Source organism: Ovis aries, chromosome 17, assembly GCF_016772045.2.
Source record: "Ovis aries strain OAR_USU_Benz2616 breed Rambouillet chromosome 17, ARS-UI_Ramb_v3.0, whole genome shotgun sequence".
NCBI lineage: Eukaryota > Metazoa > Chordata > Mammalia > Artiodactyla > Bovidae > Ovis > Ovis aries.
This window is the reverse complement of record NC_056070.1, coordinates 64,283,919-64,304,920: the sequence shown is the minus strand read 5'-3', so window position 1 is coordinate 64,304,920 and position 21,002 is coordinate 64,283,919. Positions and strand designations below refer to the sequence as shown.

General features: G+C 50.8%; 1 protein-coding gene across 1 annotated transcript in view; it reads right to left on the bottom strand.

Annotated features, from left to right (window-relative positions):
* SSH1 (slingshot protein phosphatase 1) overlaps positions 1-13,097 on the bottom strand; it is a 57,955-nt gene extending 44,858 nt beyond the window's left edge. Inside the window, exons 1-2 of the mRNA XM_015101685.4 lie at positions 12,943-13,097; positions 7,269-7,309 (exon numbers count right to left, since the gene is read on the bottom strand). Of these exons, the coding sequence (XP_014957171.2) occupies positions 7,269-7,309; positions 12,943-13,011 (110 nt within the window). The 5' untranslated portion in view covers positions 13,012-13,097. The remainder of the gene's footprint in view (positions 1-7,268; positions 7,310-12,942) is intronic.
* Between the last annotated feature and the right edge of the window lie 7,905 nt (positions 13,098-21,002).

The window sequence follows — 21,002 nt, the reverse complement described above, 5'->3', positions numbered from 1 at the left end:
CATGGGGCGCCTGGGCTTGGCGAGTGGGCTCCTGAGGAAGCTCGCTTGCCATGGGGCTCAGCGGTCTCCACTGCAGACCTGAACAGACACACTCCCAACTTCCACCGGCTTCACACACGGCACAGAACCGTGGGCTTGGAAGTTTGGGGAGAAGGGATGAGCGATCTCTGGAGGTGGCAGCAGGCCCGGCTCCCTCCAAACCACATCAACAGTCCCCTCCCCGGCAGGTCCCAAAGCTCGGCAAGCAAACATGTGGGGGTCACTTTTGCCAGTGCATGGAGGCCCCCAGGGCATTTCCTAAGGCGGGCCTCTGGGCCTTCTTTGAAACAAAATCTTAAAAAAAAAAAAACAGCTTCAAAAGTTGCCACAAAGTTGCCGCTCAAGGAAAAAAAAATTCTTTTAATTGTAAAAATAAACAAAGGCACACAAGAAGTGATGCTCTTCGGACAGAAACCTGGTGCCAGGCTCCATGTGACTTGGAGGAAGGCAGGTCCAGCAGCGGCTGCTGCTTTCCCTTGGGCTCGACTAGGTTGACCTTTTGGGGTTTTGATCTAGAACTCCTCTAGGGCGGGGGTTGGGGGTAAGAAGGTCAGGAAGGCAGCAGAAGGGACTGTCGCTTCCCAACATCAGTGAAAATAACGGTGTCCCATTGTCAGACAAGGACCAGACACAACACAATATACAAGACACCCTCTCAGCCTCACAGAAGCTCCCTGAAGCCCAGGAGGACTCTTCCTGTTTCAGGGAGGGCAGGAGGGCTGGCCTGAGGTCACAGTCACACATAGGGTTGGGTCGGGGTGTACAGACCTGGCCCAGAGGCCCCGCCCCAGCCAAGCACAGCCAGGAGCATGACTGTGTAATTTACACGGCAGTCATGCATCCCTGGTTCTCGCCCAACACTGCAGGGAGGGCTCCTGGCAGGGCGCTCTCACCAACACACACCATCTCCACTGCGGGAGCACGAACCCTCTCCAAGGCTTTCCATGCTCCAATGTGGGAGCCTCGCAGGCCAGACTCTTGGTCTTATCCTCCACCCCCCATCCCATCACTTGGCATGCCCCTGGGAGTGCCACCTCCCAACCCAGATTAATCCTATTTTGATTAATCCTGTTTTCTTCCTGTAGCCTTCCTCAAAGCAGAAAGACTCTGGTGGGCCCCCCCTTAGTCTTAAGAATGTTCCCAATAAGCTGCCCAAATCTAGTGTCTCATGGCAGCACAACATATGCCAAGATGACCTCTGAAGGCGGGAGTCCCTTCTGCCCAGGCAGTCACCACCAAGGGCGTGGCCCTGCTCCCAGGGCAAAGCGCGTTAAGGGGAAGTGGGGCCAAGCAGAGGGTCCACTTCCTCTCAGAGGCCACACCAGTTCTCGCCATCTCAGGGTGACTCAGCGAGATGCCCCCCATACCTCCCCAAATACAGCTGACCTTGTTCTCAGCCTGAGAATAAAGGAGAAACTCTGGATGCGCTGTTACAAAGCTACGGAGGATGGTTAGAAGCTGCACCACGGTGACACAGAACTAAACTGGTGGGCCTGAAGATGCTTATTCCTGGGTTTGGGAGCTGTTATCTAATCTCACCTCACTTGACAGAGGAGGTGGTGGGGGCCAGAGACATTTAGTGACTGGCCTAAAGGCTATAAGGCAGGTAACCCATTTTAGCAGGTAAACACCCTGTTTACCACAGGGTGATCGTGGGTACCACTATGAAGAAAGGGCTCACACGCACCTTCTCCGGTGCACACGTCTCCCTGGCGTGCTAAGTGCACGGGAAAATGAGACAAGGGCCTCGAGGCACGCTTTAGAAGTCTGAGCACTGCTATTTCAAACGTTTAATGAAACCTACAAGACTCTGAGCAAAACTCATTTTAAGTTAACCTTAGCAATGTTAATTACATTCCAACAGAATCAAATTAACTCTTCACTTGTTCCAAGTGTGTGCATCCCCAGTGTTTCAAGGTGGGGTGGGGGGTGGGAGACGGCTGCTAGTAAAGCTGTGAGGGAGGGGACAGGAAGGGACGCGGGTTTCTGATCACAGCCACCAGAATCTAAACCCTGTCTCCCGCCCCAGGGAGCTGCGGTTTCCTACAATGAGGCCGGCATCTCATGGGGGTGACAGAAATGAGACGAGCTGCCCAAGTTCCCAGTACCTACAGGCCCCTCGTGAATGGGAGCCCTGACGTGCACACATCCCCCCACCCCTGGTGCCCACCCAGGCAACCCACTGCTTGGGAAGGGACATCAAATACCAGTCTCACTCGAGCTCACAGTCAGAGAGGTCACGGGACAGGGCACACCACTCACGGTGGGGGCCTACAGTCACGGAGGTCATGGGACAGGGCACACTGCTCACGGTGGGGCCCCACAGTCAGGGAGGTCACGGGACAGGGCACACCGCTCACAGTGGGCCCCTGAGGTTCAGGCTGGAAGGGAGGAAGACTGAGATCTTCAGGGGTGAAGGGGCGTGCGGGTGCGGAGCTGCGAGAACAGGACGGTCTCTGGCAGGTGGTCGAACCCTGCCGGCTCCCGGGGGCTCCTGGCCCCTTCCCACTAGCCAGCATCGCCTCTACGTGACACACCCTACCATGTCTGCAACACTGAACAGAAAGCCACTTGTTTATGCGTCTTTCTCTCTGCTAGACTGGAGCATCTCGAGAACTCCCGTGGCTCGAGACTTCTGGGCAGATTCTACACAGGAACCCGGGCAAGCACCCTGTGCTGAGTGTGTGCTGGGACCAGGGACCAGGATGGGAGAGCTGCTCCCTTAATTAGTTTATAACTGACGGCAAAGGCGATCATCTCTCTCCTGATGGCATTCCCGGATGGCAGTGGACTCTCCTGCCGGCCTTGAAGAAGCTGCCAGCCATGTCTATAGCCATAAGAGGATGCATTCTACCAAGAATCAGTGTGAACCTGGAAGAGGACCCAAGGCACAGATGCAACCCCAGCCCTGGTCAACACCTTGCTTGCAGCCACGTGAGACCCCGAGCAGAAGATCCAACTCAATCATGTCAAGGGTTCCTGGCTCATGCGAGCTGAGGAGTAAACCTGTGTACTGTTTTGACTGCTGAGTTTGACTGGGGTGGCTTGTTACACAGCAGTAGATCACTGATACAGCAGCCTGCTACACAGAGCCTGGACGTGGCAGAGGCACAACACTTAACCAGACAGACTTGACTCTCAACAGGGACAGTCAAAGTCCAGGCTGAGAAACCATCAAGGAAGTCAGAGGAAGCTCCAAGGGTAGACAGGCATTGAAGAAGAGGTTCTGAAAGAAGATGGGAGGCAGGGTCTGCAGAGCGATGGGACACACCCCATCCTGACTCACCCACGAGAAGGGAGAGAAGGTTACACAGAAGGTTACACAGAGATCGGGGTCCTCTGGGGATTTCCGAAATGGGGAGAGGAGCGAGGGAAAGGCGGGTGTACGGGAGTTCAGTTTCCCACTAAAATTGGGTAAAAGAGAGAAGACAAAATCCTGCTGCTCTGGCCCAAGTATTTGCTTGGGCAAGCAAGAAAAGAAATTAAAAGAACTCTAATGATCAGTTCACGTGCTTGACTTGGAAACGCTGGATTTAAAAAAAAAAAAAAAAAGCAGCAAAACATTCACTCCAGATCCACCGTCTGGAAACAACACAACCCTATTCCCTCCCCGGGGCCCTGCCTGGCACACAACCACTTGAGTCTCCTGCCAGACCGAGGCAGCTCCCAGGATGGCGAGGGAGCCAGGGGCTGCTGTGGCAGAGCCATCTGCTCACCAGTTCCCACAGTCTGAACAGCGCAGCTTCCCAGAGGGGACTGCCGGAGGCCGGCAGCAGGCTGCACAGAGAGCAGGCAGGGCAGAGGGGGAGTAAGGGCTCGGTGCAGGCTCTGGGTCCCTCAGCTTCCCTCTGCACGGGCAGACAGCGGCTCCCCAGACGGGCCCCAGGCCTTCGGAGAAACCAACTGGGTGATAGTCAAGATTCTGCAAGAGGTGCGCTCCTGTTCCCATCGTATGGGGACGTCACCAGCTGAGCGATGCAGGCTGGTCCCCAGTCCGAGTCACCGGGCATCCGCGCAGTGAGCCCGGCGCCTGCGGGGAGTCTGACTCTCTACTGCTGGGCTGTGAAACTAACACTGATGGAACACCATCCTCTGAAGACCGATCACAGCCACTGTCCTCCACACCCATCGTGGACCTGGCTCTGGGCAGGGAGCTCCGTACAAACTACTGGTCAACCCTGAAAGGCCAGCGCTTTCTCTGTTTCACCAATGCAAGGACAGAGACCTACAGAGACAATTCCTAGAGGCGTGTGGGCTTCTCTAGTGCAGGAGCCAGGCTCCGAACCCCATCATCTTTCCTCGAAATGTCTTTCTTGTACATGAATGCAATTTACTGCAGAATCAAAACCAAGTTAATATGTTGAAAATTCCTGAAGTGCTACGTGCAGGCGGAGCACTAAGGCCCTGTCACTAAGGAAGCCCCAACAGTTAGGGATGAGACAAAAACACAGGTACTTGCCCAGGGAAGGCAGGGGCGGTACCTGGCCCAGAAAGAAACCAGGAGTCACCTGCTGAGGAGAGGGAAGCCACAGAGGTTTACGGGGAAGCACGCGGAGCTGGCCGTGAGGACTGCGGCCAACTGGAAAAGAAACTGGCTTAGAGAAGGAGCCTGCTCAGGGAGCAGCGGTAGAACTGAAAAACGGCATGTCTGTGCAAGGAAAGGCCAGCGGTGAGGCTGAAGGCAGAAAAGGCTGTGTGGACCAGGAGGATGAAGCTGGGGGTGCGTCCAGACTGCCAGCCCTCTGACAGCTGGATGATAAACTGAGGTCCAAGGATGGGTTGATGGGCGGCCCCTCAGTGAACCGGGGAGGTACAGAGGCCTGGCCATGGTGCTCCCAGTGGGGGAAGGGGTGGGGAAGAGGGCAGGGTGAGAAAGATCTGACCCACGGATTCAGCAGTTCACTGGCTACACGCTGGGTCCAAGATCACTTTTTAGAGGATCCGCAAGATGAAGTTGTCCATTAAGGGCAGACAAAGGGGCGAGGGAACAGGACGACCCTGCGGGCCCCAGCTTCTCTCCCACCCCAGCACCCTTTAGACACCAAATCAGGTCAGATTAACTTCAGGATGAATGTGAAGCAAAGAGATGTCTCCTCGCTCCAACTCTCCTCCCCCCAGACAGTAAAGAATGACCAGCCATTCCACACATTTTTTCCTCGAGGAGAAGCTCAGAGAGCAGAGTTCTGGAAACGCAAATCCCCACGCAGATGCCAACGAGCTGCGGTCACGCCGCTTACACGGGGACCTCAGCACTCCTCTCGTTGGGCTCAGAGGGCTAGACAGCAGGACTTTGTCCTCTGCCTGAAACGGGGCCTGAATGTCAAGGTGAGTGAAGAGCAGAAGAAAGGGGAGGCTTGTGAGGACGGGATCAGAGCCCAGGTCAGGCATCAGACCCAGAGCCAGCCTGGGTCTCCCAGGACTCACGATGGCCTTGGGGACTTGCTGAGAGCAGCGAAGAGGGACTCACCGGGGTCACCAGGGTGATCTGACCTCCCGGGAGGCACCGTCACAAGTCAGCAGGGGTCCTGGGTTCCAGCCCTGATGCTGCCTCTAACCACCTGGGCGACCTCAGCAAGTCCGCATCCCTGACCTGCAACACTGGTGTCCAACTGAATCACGAAACTGTTCCCTGGAAAGGTGGAGTCCTACGACAAATTCAAGTGTTACAGACAATGGAGGCCCCACTTGGAATGCAACCTGCGACTTAAGGGGTAGAGGGTGGGAATACCCCCTTCTCCTGGGGTTGCTGTGAGGACGAGATGTGGCCCCACAGAGAGCTGCCTTTACTTCCCTCTGAATGGCCCTCTTCAGCTCCGAACGGTGCAAAGAATGGGGCCTTTTATTGGCCAGCAGCACATACACGTTTTCATATCATTGCTAGCTATAAGTTCTTTATTAATGGAAACAATTCAAAGTGCTATGTTGTCAGCGCAGGAAGGGCAAGTAAAAAACGAAATAGTTCTTTGCCACAAAGACCACCGAAGTGCCACCTCCTGGGGAAGAGCCCTGGAAGAAAGGGACCAGCTTGAGGGGGAGAAGAGAGTCCAAGTCCAGGGAAGGGCTAGAGATGAGCTAGGGGCGCAGGGAGCTCCGCAGGCCCTCTGCCCCGATCTCCCTCCCCCAACAGTCTCCGGAGTAGACCTCCACTCCCCTCCCAGCCTCCACCGGCTGGGCTGATTCACAACACGGCCCATGACTGCCCCCACTTGGGAATCCAGCTGATTTCAGCCTTCGAGACTCAGCAATGAGAACTCCCAGTTTGAAGGAGATGTGTCTCAGCGCCTGGTCATCCCTCCAGCGTAATGTGAAAACGAGGACCCGGCCACTGTACTAAGACAATTATTTTCCTGCACACGTGAATTTCAGAAACCAGGGTGCCTCCTTCCCTCAAACACACAGGAAACTTCACAGACAGGCAGGGCGGAGCTCCACCACTCCCATGTGAGCGTTTACCCAGGAGGAAAGCCTGCTCTCGGCAATGAATGGCGGACCCTTGTTTCTCAACACTTATGTCCTCTTCCAGTTAATTCTCCTCCCCTTCCCAAGATGAAACAGACAATAATAAAAGAACAGTATTCTTGAAATTCGGTGCAGTTTCTTTTTTTTTTTTTTCTTAATCTAGCTGTTTACTTTTTTAAGACCAGATCATTGGAACAGAAGAATGCATTATATAATAAAGTACTAAAGCTTCTGCAAGCCAACACAACACCCAATTTTTGGCAAAGAAAAACAACTATACTTCTGGTGTCTACTTGGGAATATAGCAACTGAGGACTACAAGTTTGAGAAACCTCTCAACAGGCACATGCTCACGGGCGCGCACACACACATCCTGAATTAATAAACTGAGGGGCTGAATGTCTGTTTTGAATCAGCAATGTACTTACCTCAAAAGGAATACCCTCCCAAAAGCAGGATGGAAAAGTGAAAACACATTAGAATGATTACTTTCTTTAAAGCAGAGGTAAAACCTGGAAGGAAGTTTGTAAAGATACTCATTATGGCAAAACCAGGGTGGTGGAATACTGGCAATTATTTTTCTTCTTCTCTGAATGTTCCATAATTATCAAAGCTGTTTACAGTTAAATATCTGTTCATCTGTAAAGCCCTCCTCCTACTGAAAAGCTGGTGTAGTCTTTCTCCAGGGTTCTCCCTTTCGGAAAGGCACAAGAGTATTTCTTACCTGCTTGGAAGAAAGACTCCAGGGTGAAAATGTGAAGCCTGCTTACCTGTGGTTTAACTTGCGATCTTCATCACTGCCAGCCTCCAACTGCAGAGAAAGGAAGAGAAGGTCACAGCCCAGACGCCGCCATCAATGAGCCTCGGACACAAGGCTCACATTTTTTGCTCTGGCGTCTGCAAAAGGCACAGATGTGCGGGGAACCTGGCTCCTTGCAAACACCGCTCCCTTCCCAGGCCAGTCCTGCTCTGCTGCTCCCCTGAAGAATTCCTGTGGAGGAATGTTCAGGTTTCCTGGAGCTTTCCCGCCGGCCTTCCAAGGCACCGCAGATGGGTGCCTGCTAACGCAGTGCTCCTAGCCAGCCCAGGTCCTCCACACATTCGTTCCGCCCTGAGCGTTCCCTTTTCCAGTGCTGCTTCGGAGCTCATCCAGTTTTTCTTTCTTTAAAATTTTATCTATTTATTTGGACACGCAGGCATGTGGGATTTTAGCTCCCCAACCAGGAATCGCACCCTGTCCTCTGCATTGGAAGTGCAGAGTCTTTAACCCCTGGATCACCAGGGAAGGGGGTGATGTTTCAAGAGGCTCTGTTTCCTTCCTCAATCTAAGCAACAGCTGAGTGATCAACACCATTTTTTTTTTTTGATGACTCTTACGGTTTACTCCCTTACTAGCTTTCAAATATAACATACAGCAGGGTTAATTTTATTTATCATGTGGTATACTGTGTCTGTATTACTTATTTTTGGAAGTTTATTATTACTTATAATTGGAAGTTTATGTCTTTTGATTGCCTTTATCCACTTCCCCCTCATCTCAATCCCCACCCTCTGGTAATCACAAATGATCAACACCATTTTAAGCCACAACACACAAGTTTAAGAAACAACCACCACCACCACCATTCCAGGCAAGTCTTTCTTAACAGAAGATAGCCAGGATCAGGCTGTCAGTGGGTCTCAAAGCTTTTGGTAGGTTCTCAAAAAGGCTTTCATGTTTAACATAAACCTTCCTAGGCTCTTAGCGTATTTCCAGACATGAAAGAAAGGGATATTTAATATCTTCTAAAGGTTACAAGATCAGGAGGGTTAAAGGCTCCAAAAGTAACCATGATTTAAGCCCCAACTGTAATTTTTCTTTTCTTTTTCTTTCAAGGAGAAAACTCAAACCCCAACAACTTTCCACCACTGGGAGTTGGCATGTTTAGTATGTTACACAGAAGGGCCCATTGAATGGGAAAGAGAGAAACCTGGAAAGCAGCGATGGCTGGGAGAGATGCAAGGTTGACTGAGGACAGAAACCAGACAGAAGCTGGCAGTGGTGGGAAAAGGGTACAGAGGTCATGTGTGGAGGGCTCCGGGCAGCCAGGGACACACACCGCAGGTGGCAGTTTCACCAATGAATGAGCCTGGCACAGGGTCCTGGAATCCCCACGCCATAGTAAGATCATGTACGTATTGCACTGGGCAGAGGCAGAGAGCATCAGTTCATTCTCATGCTCCCCTCCCCATGCTGAAGGAGAAGTGGAAACACTGGGGACGGCGCTGCTGACCACAGGGCCACCGAAGTGAAACATAGCGCGAAACAACTCACACGACCACGGGAACAAACTCAGAAGAGACTGTTGGGTCTAACCCAGTGGTTCTCAACTGGGGACCACTGCTCTTGGTGGGGGATGCCAGGCAAGGCCGGACCCTTTTTTGGGAGGATGCTAGTGGCATCTAGTGGGTAGCGGTCAGGGTGCTGCTATATCCGCCGCAACACACAAGACGGGCCCCCTGCAACACGGGTTTTCTGGCCCCAACGTCGGCAATGCTGATGTTGAAACACCCTGATCTGATACTCCCCTCCCCAAAGCGACTGGAGATCCACCCGTGAAAATCAGTCACCTTGAATGGTGGTCAAAAATCACAGTTCGTGAAAGCTACTGCTTTATCTCTTCTTGGGCTCTCTGCCTGTTCTCACAAAAGAATGAGACAAGGTTCACGGTAAAATGATGTAAGTGAGATAAAGATGGAGCGGAAAGGAACAAAACCAACAAGAGGGAAGCGCTGCTCTGCGGGTTGGGCTATGACTTCCCTTAGTTCCCATGCCGGGCAGGACCACGGGTTGGGGAAGCCAAGAAGTGACCTGAGCGTGTCTGACTCAACGAAGGATGCGCGTTTTGAGGAGTAAGGAAGTGGATGAGGTGGGATGCAAAATCACTTAATTCTTGCTCCCTCTCTGACGGTCTTGGGATGAAAGGCAATGAGAGATCAATTATTCCAGAGAAGGAAGCTACCTATGCCAAGGAACACATGAGAGAGGGAAGCAGGAACTTTCGGATGAGCTGAGGCCCAGAGAGGGGAAGTCACCGGAGGAAGGTCAGACCAGAGGCTCAGAGATGGCACACACGCTGCCCTCGCCCTTCCTCCCTGCCATCTTCATGCCTCACCCAACCTGGAAGATGCCTCACCTTCTGGGGAACACCCCAGCCTCTGCCAGCTCCTGGAGCCACTAATGCTGCTGATTTACTCAAGGTAAGGAAGAGCTGTCTGAGTTTTATCATTTCGGAGGTCACTGGCACTTGGTGAAAATAATGCTTTCTCTATAATAATTTAAAATATGCTCAGTGGAAGCAATCCCAAGGTCCAACAAAAGGTACCACCATACAGTAGAATATTGGAAAGAAAAAAGTGCTAGCTGCTCAACTGTGTCTGACTCTTTGCGACCCCATGGACTGCGGCCTGCTGGACTCCTCTGCCTACGGGATTTCCCAGGCAAGAACACTGGAGTGCGTAGCCACTTCCTTTTCCAGGGGATCTTCCCGACCCAAGGATTGCAGGCTGAGCCACCAGGGAAGCCCAGAAAGTGAAAGTGAAAATATACTCAGTGAGAACAACCCCCAGGTCCAACACAATGCAAATCCATACAATAGAATATTACTCAGCCATAAAAAGGAACGAGGTCCTGCCTCACGCTGCAACATGGATGAGTCCCGAAAACATGAGGCTGAGGGAAACCGACCCGACACAAATGGCCACACAGTGTAAGACTCCACTAACATGAAATGCCCAGGACAGGCCAAATTCGTAGAAACAGAAAGAACATTAGTGGTTGCCTACAGTTTGGTGAGGGCAGGGCAGGGCAGGGGTTGGTGGGAGGGAGGCTGTGGGTGATGGCTAAGGGCTGTGAGGTTTCTTTTGGGGGTGATGAAAACGTTCTGCAATCTGTGGTGATGGCTGGTCAACCTTGGGCATGTACTAAAAACCACTGAATTGTACAGTTTAAAATGGCAGATTTGTGGTATGTGAATTCCATCTTGGTTAAAAATAATAATAATAAGAAATTTTACATGTGGTAACTTCCCTGGTGGTCCAGGGTAAGAATCTGCCTTCCAATGCAGGGGAGGAGGGTTCGATCCCTGGTTAAGGAACTGAAATCCCACATGCCTTGGGGCAGCAAAGACCCAACACAGTCAAAAAAAAATTTTTTTTAACGTGTTTAGAGCAGTAGACTGGATGCAAAGTAACACAAGGAAGGTGGGGTTTAGAATCAGAGGCCTAGGCTTGACAGGCTTCCCTGATAGCTCAGTTGGTAAAGAATCTGCCTGCAATGCGGGAGACCCCGGTTCGGTTCCTAGGTCGTGATGATCCACTGGAGAAGGGATAGCCCACTCCAGTATTCTTAGGCTTCCCTGGTGGCTCAGCTGGTAAAGAATCCGAAATGTGAGAGACCTGGGTTTGATCCCTGGGTTGGAAAGATCTGCTGGAGAAGGGATAGGCAACCCACCACTCCCTGGTGGCTCAAAGGTTAAATGCCTGGAATGCGGGAGACCGGGGTTCAATCCTTCGGTCGGGAAGATCCTGTGGAGAAGGAAATGGCAACCTACGCCAGTACTCTTGCCTGGAGAATCCCATGGAGGGAGGAGCCTGGTAGGCTACAATCCATGGGGTCACAAAGAGTCAGACACAACTGAGTGACTTCACTTTCACTTTTCACCCACCACTCCTGTATTCTGGCCTGGAGAATTTCATGGACAGTATAGCCCATGGGGTTGCAAAAAGTGTGACGGGACTGAGCGACTTTCACTTTCACTCCACGTTCAGGTTTGATAGGCTGTCTGAATAACCTCTTCCTGGAGCTGATTTATTCACCCATTGGTTTTGAGAAGGGACCATGAAATTAAGTGCAGAGGAGTACTTTGTAAACTGCAAGACAGCGGTAGTAGAAATGATGTAAGGGAACAGATGTCTCTGCGGGAAGTGAGAAGCTGCCGCACTCACTTCCCACCTGCAGGCCACTGGCTGCCGTGTAGAGCAGGGATTGTTAGAACCTTCTGTCTGCAGGCAAGATAACTCATGAATGGCCTCTCCTTGAGAGGGCCAGGGCTGTGAGGTTCAACCCTGCAGCCAGGTTGAGAAATGTTCCTGCCAGTCCCAACGAAACAGGCTGAAGAGCTGCCCACCAGAAGCCGGCCCGACAGGCAGGGCTGTTAAACCCCAAATAGGTCCTCTTCTCTCACAGACACACACAAACGTTATCAGTGTTATCAGTCAACTTCCCCCAGGGAGAAGGGGCCTGACTTGCCCAGATGCTGGCGGGGTCACTTCCTGGGCCTGCCTGCAGGGCCCTCCCCCAGCAGCCTCCTCTCCCTTCTCTATAAACAGTTCCCGTCTCCTCCTCCAGCTGCGGTGTCTACGGGTCAACACTCAGCCTGGCCACCGATGCTGAGTTTAGACCCAAGGCCCTAACTAGTTCTCCTGCTCAGAGGCCTGAGGCCCAGCCAAGCTCGGTCCAGCCCAGCTGTGCGCTCAGAGGACGAATTCCCCAGGGACTCCAGGGCAAGGAGCCAGGCCGGGTCACACGCAGACCCAGAGAAACCCGCACTGCTCAGAGAGGCACATTCAGCCCCCCAAAGCACGGGGGCGATCACAGGAACCCCAGAATCGGCCTCAGCCATACAGCCAGCTGCACATAAACAGCCAGCCTCAGGCGATATCAGGGACAGGAAGAGCCCAGATTGAGCTGCACACAGAGACCTAAGACACTGTCACCCAGCACCCTGAGCTCACTGTCACACAGTGACAAGGGATTGCCACTCACACCCACAGCCAGGGGCGTGCACTACAGAAACAATTTCACACCTTCACGGGGCACCCCTGCGGCTTCTCCCCCCAGCACTACACAGGCAGGGGCCCCAGGGGACAGGCCGGAACACACAGGAAGAGACACACAAGGTCCGGAATCTCAGAACCGGCATCTCAGGCAGTCTACCCAATCAGCAGTTTCAGTCTCAGGACAAGTACCCTGCAGAGTCACCCCTGATGGGGCGAGGGGGCAGTATCACACATTTAGTCACCCCCCAGACGGGGGTCACACTTACACACAGTCACCCCCCACACAGGACTCACACACACACAGAGTCAACCCCAGACGGGGGTCACACTTACACACAGTCACCCCCGACGGGGGTCACACACAACGTCTCATGCACAGTCACCCCCAAACAGGGGTCACACACACAGAGTCAACCCCAGATGGGGGTACACCGGCACTGCACAGTCTCACTGCAGTCACCCCAGGCCGGCAACCCAGGGGGTCGTCCAGCGGGGTCCCCGCAGGCCCGAGGACCCCTCAAAGCTGTCCCGGCGCAGCCCCCGGCGCCCCGCGCCCCGCACTCGCGGCCCAGGCCTCGCGCGGCGGCTGCTCCGCCGGGCCAGGGCCGCGGGCCCGGGGCTCACCTCGCTGTTGCTGGCGGAGGAGGAGGCGGCGCTGGGCGTGGGCGAGCGCTGCAGGGTCACCAGGGCCATGGCTGCGGTGCGGTACGGCGCCCGGGCGCCGCTGAGGCCTCCGGCTAAAGCCGCCGCCGCCGCCCGGGCCGGGCCCGGGGCGCTCCAGGAGCCGCGCGCGGGCGGCCGGGCCGAGCCGGGCCGGGCCCGCCCCTCCCCGTCGGCGTCCGCCGCCGCCCCCGCCCCCCGCGCCGGCGCGCGCCGGGCCTGAGCGCGGGCGGGGGGCGTGGCCCTCGCGGGGCGCGCGTGCGCGTGCGCGGCGCGGGAAGCCCGAGGGGCGGCGGGAGGCCCAGGCCAGCCAGTCACATCCCTCGCGCGCACCCGACGCGCGCTCCCGCTCCAGCCCGCCAAGCGGGGGCGCGCCCGACGGCGAGCAAGTCCTCCCCAAGAGGCCCCTCCTCTGCGCAGGCCGGGGAAACTGAGGTTCCGTGGCCGCGCAGCTTGGAATGCGCGGAGCAAGCAGGCATAGAGACAGAAAATAAAAACATGCTCGTCCCTGCGCCTTGAACCTCGAGGAGGGGTCTGCATAAATTCGTTTGTTCGTTCATTCATTCGTTTATGAAATATTTATTGAGCACTTATCAAGTGCCCCGCGTGGAGTATTCGACAGTAAACAACATAGAATTGACCTGCCCTAGGGGATTTGGCTCAGATGGTAAAGCATCTGCCTACAATGCAGGACACCCGGGTTCAATCACTGGGTTGGGAAGATCTCCTGGAGAAGGAAATGGCAACCCACTCCAGTATTCTTGCCTGAAGAGTCGGACACGACTGAGTAACATCACTTTCACTTTTCAGGGGATTTTATGAAAGTAAATTAAATTGCTAGAAACTCACTTTGCCCATCTTTTTTTTTTTTTTGCCCATCTTTTTATATGAATTCCCACCATGTATCCAGAAACTCAGCTAACTCCTTGGGAAGTTAGGGAGGGTGTCTCCAAAAAGGGTGCATTTGCTCTCAGACCTGGCGGATGAGCAGGATTAACGGGTGAGGGTGGGAGTGGACTGCTGGGCGTGATCTCCAGGGGAGAGCCTGCACAGTGGCCGGAAACGGAAAGATTTTCATCAGCCGCTGAAGCCCAGGGATGGGGAAGAGGGAGTCAGGGTGCTCTCTAGAAAGCTCTGGCTAAGGCTTAGAGAATGGACTGTGGAACAGAGGCGTGAAGGGAGGCCCGGGATAGGCTGCTCTTGTTGTCCTGGGGTAGGTGGCCAGTGTGGGGATGGGAGAGAGAGACATGGAGGAAGATACTAAGAGGGCGGCTTGACTTAGCGTCAGTTTCACCCAAATCCCCTACTTCTCTTCTTTCACCCAGCCCAAGCACGCACGCAACCGCAAATTTACTGGTCCAGTCCTTGTTCCGTGCATCTCACTGCCAAACCAGCAACACAGGCAGCCTGGGCGATACTCCCGCTCTTTCCCGTAGATCCAGGGGCTGGGACCTCCTCCATATTCCCTCAGTATCATTCTTCTCAACGGGGTTTGTGGCGGGTTGGGGGGTGGTTTGGACTTTTTTTTTTTATGTGACATCTTAGTTCCCCCACCAGGGATGAACCCATACCCCCTGCAGTGGAAGAAGGGAGTCTTAACTGGAATGCCAAGGAAGTCCTCCCCTCTCCCCACTTTATTTATTTTCTTTTTTAATTTGTGTGAGTATTTTTGAATGGCTTGGCAGATGGAGAGAATTGTTGGTGGTTTCTGGTGTTTAGAGGACAGGAGCCGGAAATGCTGAAAATGCTGAAAGTCCTACAGTTCACTGGACAGTCCCAACTCCCAAGAAGAACTGCTCAATTCCCATAAGACTCCTGTGTGGGTGAAAGCACCCTTCATAATTATCTGACTCCATTTGACATATCAACACAAAGTATTTTTCACTGAATTTTAAGAAACGCAACTATGTTTAAACAGAGGGCAGAATATACTTTGTTTTGTTTGAGAGCTTTGTCAGGAGCTATTCACCATTTGGGAAAGAGTTTATAGAGGGAAACATAACTCCTAATATTGGAGAAGTTGACCCAACACACTGGCATCTTGGTAGACAGACTGCTCTATTTATTTAGCACCTATTTTTAAATGTCAAGCCTGAGACAAAATTATGGGCAGTATTCAACTGACTAATGACTATATACTTCTCAATTCTGAACACATTCATTTGAAAACAGATATGTGGGACTTCCCTGGCAGTCCAGGGTTTAAGACCCCGAGCTTCCACTTCAGAGGGCACGAGTTTGATCCCTCGTGATTGAACTAGGATCCCACATGCCATGTGGCCTAGATAAATAAATAAATAAAAATTTAAAGAACCCAGACACTTCAACACAACATTGTAAATTGACTATACTTCAAAAAAAGAAAGAAAAAAAAAAAAAAAAGACGTACTACGGAGACTTCCCCGTGTCCTCCAGGGATGTTATTTCATCATAATGAATTTTCCTTATATGTTAGGGCATTATCAGTCAGTCCAGTCGCTTAGTCATGTCCGACTCTTTTCCACCCCATGGACTGCAGCACGCCAGGCTTCCCTGTCCATCACCAATTCCGTGAGCCTGCTCAAATTCATGTCCATTGAGTTGGTGATGCCATCCAACTATCTTACACTGTGTATATATATATATATATCTTACCCTCTGTATACATATACACAGTGGAATACTACTCAGCCATGAAAAAGAATGAAATAATGCTATTTACAACAACATAGATGCAACTAGAGATTATCATAGTAAGTGAAGTAAGTCAGAAAGACAAATACCATATTGTTGTAGGAAAGGGGGACCCCTACAGGGCCCCAAGAGTGGGCTCTTGTCTAGCACTCGGAAAAGAATTGTCCAAGGAGACACATGTGCCGACCAAGCAAGAGATTTTATTGGGAAAGTGCACCCGGGGGGAGAGCAGTAGGGTAAGGGAACCCAGGAGGACTGCTCTGCCACCGTGGTTCGCAATGTCGGGTTTTATGGTGATAAGATTGGTTTCCAGGTGGTCTTTGGCCAATCATTCTAATTCAGAGTCTTTCCTGGTGGCGCACTCATCACTCAGCCAAAATGGATGCTAGCGAGAGGGATTCTGGGAAGTGGACGGACACGCGGTGTCTCCTTTAGACCTTTCCCAAACTCTTCCGGTTGGTGGTGGCTTATTAGTTCCGTATTCCTTATCAGGATCTCCTGTCATAAAACAACTCATGCAAATGGTTACTATGGTGCCTGGCCAGGGTGGGTGGTTTCAATCAGTGTGCTCCCCCTAACAATATGCTATTACTTATATAGGGAGTCTAAAATATGACACAAATGATTCAGTCTATGAAACAGAAAGAGAATCATGGACATAGTGACTAGACTGGTGGTTGTCAAGGAGGAAGGGGTTGGGAGAGGGATGGAGTGGGAGATGGGAGTTAGCAGATGTAAGCTTTTATATATCGAATGGGTAAATAACAAAGTCCTACTGTGTAGCACGGATAGTCTGTATCCTGTGATAAGCCGTAATGGAAAAGAATATCTTAAAACAGAATGTATATGTGTGTGTGTCTGTGTGTGTGTGCACGTGTGTGTGTGCTCAGTCATGTCTGACTTTCTGAGACCCCCATGGACTGTAGCCCACCAGTCTTCTCTGTCTATGGAATTTTCCAAGAATACTGGCATGGGTTGCCTTTTCCTACTCCAGGGGATGTTCCTGACCTAGGAATCAAATCCTGAGTCTCTTGCATCTCCTGCAGTGGTAAACGGATTCTTCACCACTGCGCCACCTCTGAGGCCCATACATGTACATGTGTGTGTGTGTGTGTGTGTGTGTGTGTGTGTGTGTGTATAATTGAATCACTTTGTTGTATAGCAGAAATTAACACAACATTGTAAATCAACTATATACTTCAACTGGGGAAAAAAAAAACAAAAACCTAAACCCTAATGTTTCTACCCTGGCCTTGCTTACCTCTCTACCCACACCCACTGGCCCAGAGGCCATCCCCACCCATTCTCACTTCCTCTTACAGCTGAGGGGCCCTCTTCCCTCCCACGTTAACTCTTTGCCAGACACCACCTCCAAAAATCCCTCCCTGCTCCCTAGACTGGACTCAGCACTTTCCCAGGATGTCACCTCTCCCCCCACCTACCCCCAGGCACACAGCAAGTTCTCTCAACATTGCCACAACTCCCTGTCTTGTCACATGTTTCTAAGAAAAACCTCAGGAGCTGGGCTGGGACCAGGGTGAGAACCCAAAATGTAAAGGGGCAACCAAAACAACAACAACAAAAATTCAACCAAGAGAAAGACTACATATTTTTTTTTCTTTTTCCCCACCTTTTTTGGCCACACAGCACAGGTTGTGGGATCTTAGTTTTCTGACCAGGGCTTGAAACCCGGCCCTTGGCAGTGAAAGCACAAGTCCTAACCACCGGATTACCAGGGAGTATCAGAAAGAGTATAGTTTCAGGAATCAAACGGTATGCCAAAAATCTTCAGTGTACAAAATGTCAACATTTTGAACGGGATGGGTACTGTACTGGGCTTTCCTGTTGCCTCAGCCTCCAGTTCGGCACTTTCACTGATCCTGTCTTCATCTGATCCTGTCTGTATTTAAAATTTTGATCATTCTAAACACTTCTGTGAAAACCCAGCTCTGAAAAGACCTGTGGGCTTGCCTTGTGGCCTGTAAGGAGATGGGGCAGGGAGAAAAGAAGTGAGAGCTCCCTGGTCTAGGCTTCAGGGAATCCCAGGAGCGGAGGAGGGGAACCTGGTGGAAGACCCAGCTCCAGAGTTTTCTTGCATGCAGTAGAGTCTTTTCCGCTCAGTATCATAATTATTTTTTCATCATACTTTATTTAATTGCCATAGTTCTTGCAGTCTCAGTTTTGCAACTATTATAAATAGCCAGTTAATGAGTTATTTGCTGTATGCTAGGTGGTAGGCAAACTGATTTGCAAATGTGTTGGGGACAGAGGTTTTTTATGTGAATGTCCCCCATGCTAACCCCCAGGGCCACCTCCTCCAGGAAGCCTTCCCTGACCTGAGGCCAGATTAGGTATCCGTTATCAAGGCTCCTGCAGCCTCTCTGCTTTGTCCTGGCTTGAGCCCCTTTGTTTATTTCTTGTCACATGGTTGTGGTTCTTCTTTTATGGCTGAGGAAGCTGATGCACAGGTGGTTTAGTCACACGCCCATGGTCACAGAGCTAGGGCGTGGTGAAGCTGGTTACTTGGACACTTGCTTTTCCACTTTAGAAGTCAGATGAGAGACAGAGGTTCTTCCAGGATCGCCTAGGAGGGGAGAAGAGAAGAAAACCCTACTGATAATTCCATTTTCAGAGCAAGTGATTTGCAATTCACAAATATTAAATAACAAAGCTCTGATAGACTGAATCACGGCTCCCCAAAGATGCCTATGCATACCTGTAATGTGTTACCCGATATGGTAGGAAGGACTTTGCAACTGTGATTAAGTTAAGAGTGTTGAGGTAGGGAGATTATCCTGAGTTATCCGAGTGGGCCTGATACAAACCCAAAGGTCTTTATAAGAAGGAGGAAGAAGGATCAGAGTGAGAAGTGGGAGCTGTGACAACACGAGAGGTTGGGGTGATGTGAGGAAGGCCGCGAACAGAGGCAGGTGGCCGCTAGAAGCAGAAAAAGGCCACGGAGTGAATTCCCTCCTCCTCATCTCCAGAAAGAACACAGACTTGCCATCATCTTGGCTTTAGACTTCTGACCTCTAGTTGCTGTTGTTCAGTCGCTAAGTCGTGTGCAACTCTGCAACCCCATGGACTGCAGCACACCAGGCTTCCCTGTCCTCCGCCATCTCCTGGAGCTTGCTCAAACTTATGTCCATTGAGTCGGTGATGCTATCTAACCTTTTCTACCTCTGTGGCCTCCTTCTGCTTTTGCCTTTAATCTTTCCCATCATCAGGGTCTTTTCCAATGAGTTAGCTCTTCACATCAGGTATCCGAAGTATTGGAGCTTCAGCTTCAGCATCAGCCCTTCCAGTGAATATTCAGGGTTGGTTTCCTTTAGGATTGACTGGTTTGATCTCCTTGCAGTCCTCTAGAAATACAAGAAAATAAATTCTTGTTGCTTTAAGCCACTGAGTTTCTAGTAATTGGTTGTAGGAGCTATAGAAAATGAATATAAAACAATACATATATACTGTATTAAAAAAAAAATCAGACCCCAAATGGGGTCACTTGTGCTGTTAACTTTTTTAAAAAATGCACAACATCAGAGTTGTGCGTTACATTTTATTTGGGGCAAAATGAGGGCTATTTAGCCCAAGAGACAGCATCTTGTATGGTTCTGAGAACTACTCCCAAGGGGTGGGGGGAAGGCCGGCACATGCGTGATTTTGGTGAAGGGGAAGTATGTGCAATCAAGCACTCATTTTTTTGCAGAAGGTTTCTGGCGGTCATGAGGAGCAATCATCACTATGAAAGATTTCCGTGCTTTTCTAGGTATGAGGAGATGCAAGAACTGGGTCCATCAAATCAGCTCCTGAAAAGATCTATCTGAAGACCTGTTCCGTCAGGTTTTCCCAGAGCACAGAGGGTCTTATTTCTGCCCTCACCCTGAACTCCTTTCAAGGGGTGTTGAAAGTTAGCAGCTGTTACAGCTCATGATATAATCCTTATAGAGGTAGCAAGTCCTAACAGCAAGTGCCAATTTGTAGTTGACCAGGCTAAACCCCACATCAGCAAATCAAGACTTAATATCTAACCTAATTGCAGTTACAAAGTCCTCCAGGAACGTAGTCTTAACTGGTCACTCTGGAATTTTCTGGTCAGTACCAATGAGGTAATCAGCCACACAGCCCCCTTCTGTCCCTCACAGGTAGGTTTCCTAAGCCTGAAACAATTCATCCTTTTCTCCTTTCTATAAAAGGCTTCCTTTTTGTCCAGCTCCTCAGAGAGTCTTTCTACTTGCTGGATGGCATTCTATCCATTTGTGAATCATTCGTGAATCATTCAATTAAGTCAATTAGATCTTAAAATTTTACTCAGTTAAAATTGTGCTATTTAACAACTATTAAAAAATTATTAGAATGTCATAATACAATATGTTGTAGCCAATTCTTGGGCACTATATCATTTTCACATTCACTCAATTCATTGGACAACAATTTACGGAGTGCCTATGCAACCCACTCCAGTATTCTTGCCCGGAAAATTCCACGGACAGAGGAACCTGGCGGTCTATGGTCCATGGGGTTGCAAAGAGCTGGATGTGACTGAGCATGCGTGCATCCTCTGCTGAGGACCAGTCTTGGAATTTGGGGTCCATCAGGGAACAAGCAGAGTCACTGTCCTTGGTGGCATCCAATCAGGTGGGAGATAAAGCCAAATAGCATTTGATTGAATAGATTTGCCATAACACATGTTAACATATGCATATAATATATGACTATTTAAATATGTCATTTTTAAATGAATCAATTCCAGTAAAGTTCTTAGAATATGACATGCACAGATGAGTGTCAGATAAATAAAATATGGCATCAAGTAGTAAAAAGGAGTTTGAGAGAAGGACTTCCCTGGCAGTCCAGTAGTTAAGACGTCATCTTACGATGCAGGGGAGGTGGGTTCAATCCCTGGGCAGGGAATTAAGATCCCACGTGTCTCACTGCCAAAAAGCAAAACATAAAACAGAAGGAATACTGTAACAAGTTCTATAAAGACTTTAAAAATTGTCCACATCAAAAAAACCTTATAAGAAAGAAAGGGCTGGAGAGAGAAATAGAGCAGTCTTGGGGACATGGTGATGGAGGCGGCTGTTTAAGTGGTCAGGGAAACCTCTGGCCAGGGTGACATTTGAGCCTCCAGTTTGTCTGTCATACAAGAGCTGTTAAAACTTTTGGGGGCAGCAACATGGATGGATTCAAGAGATTATCAAGCTTTGTATGACAAATTGTTACATCTTAGCACTTTCCTGGTGGTCCAGTGGCTAAGACTCCGCACTCCCAATGCAGGGGGTTCCGGGGGTCGATCAGTGGTCCGGGAGCTAGATCCCATATGCCACAACTAAGCCCTGATGCAGCAAAAT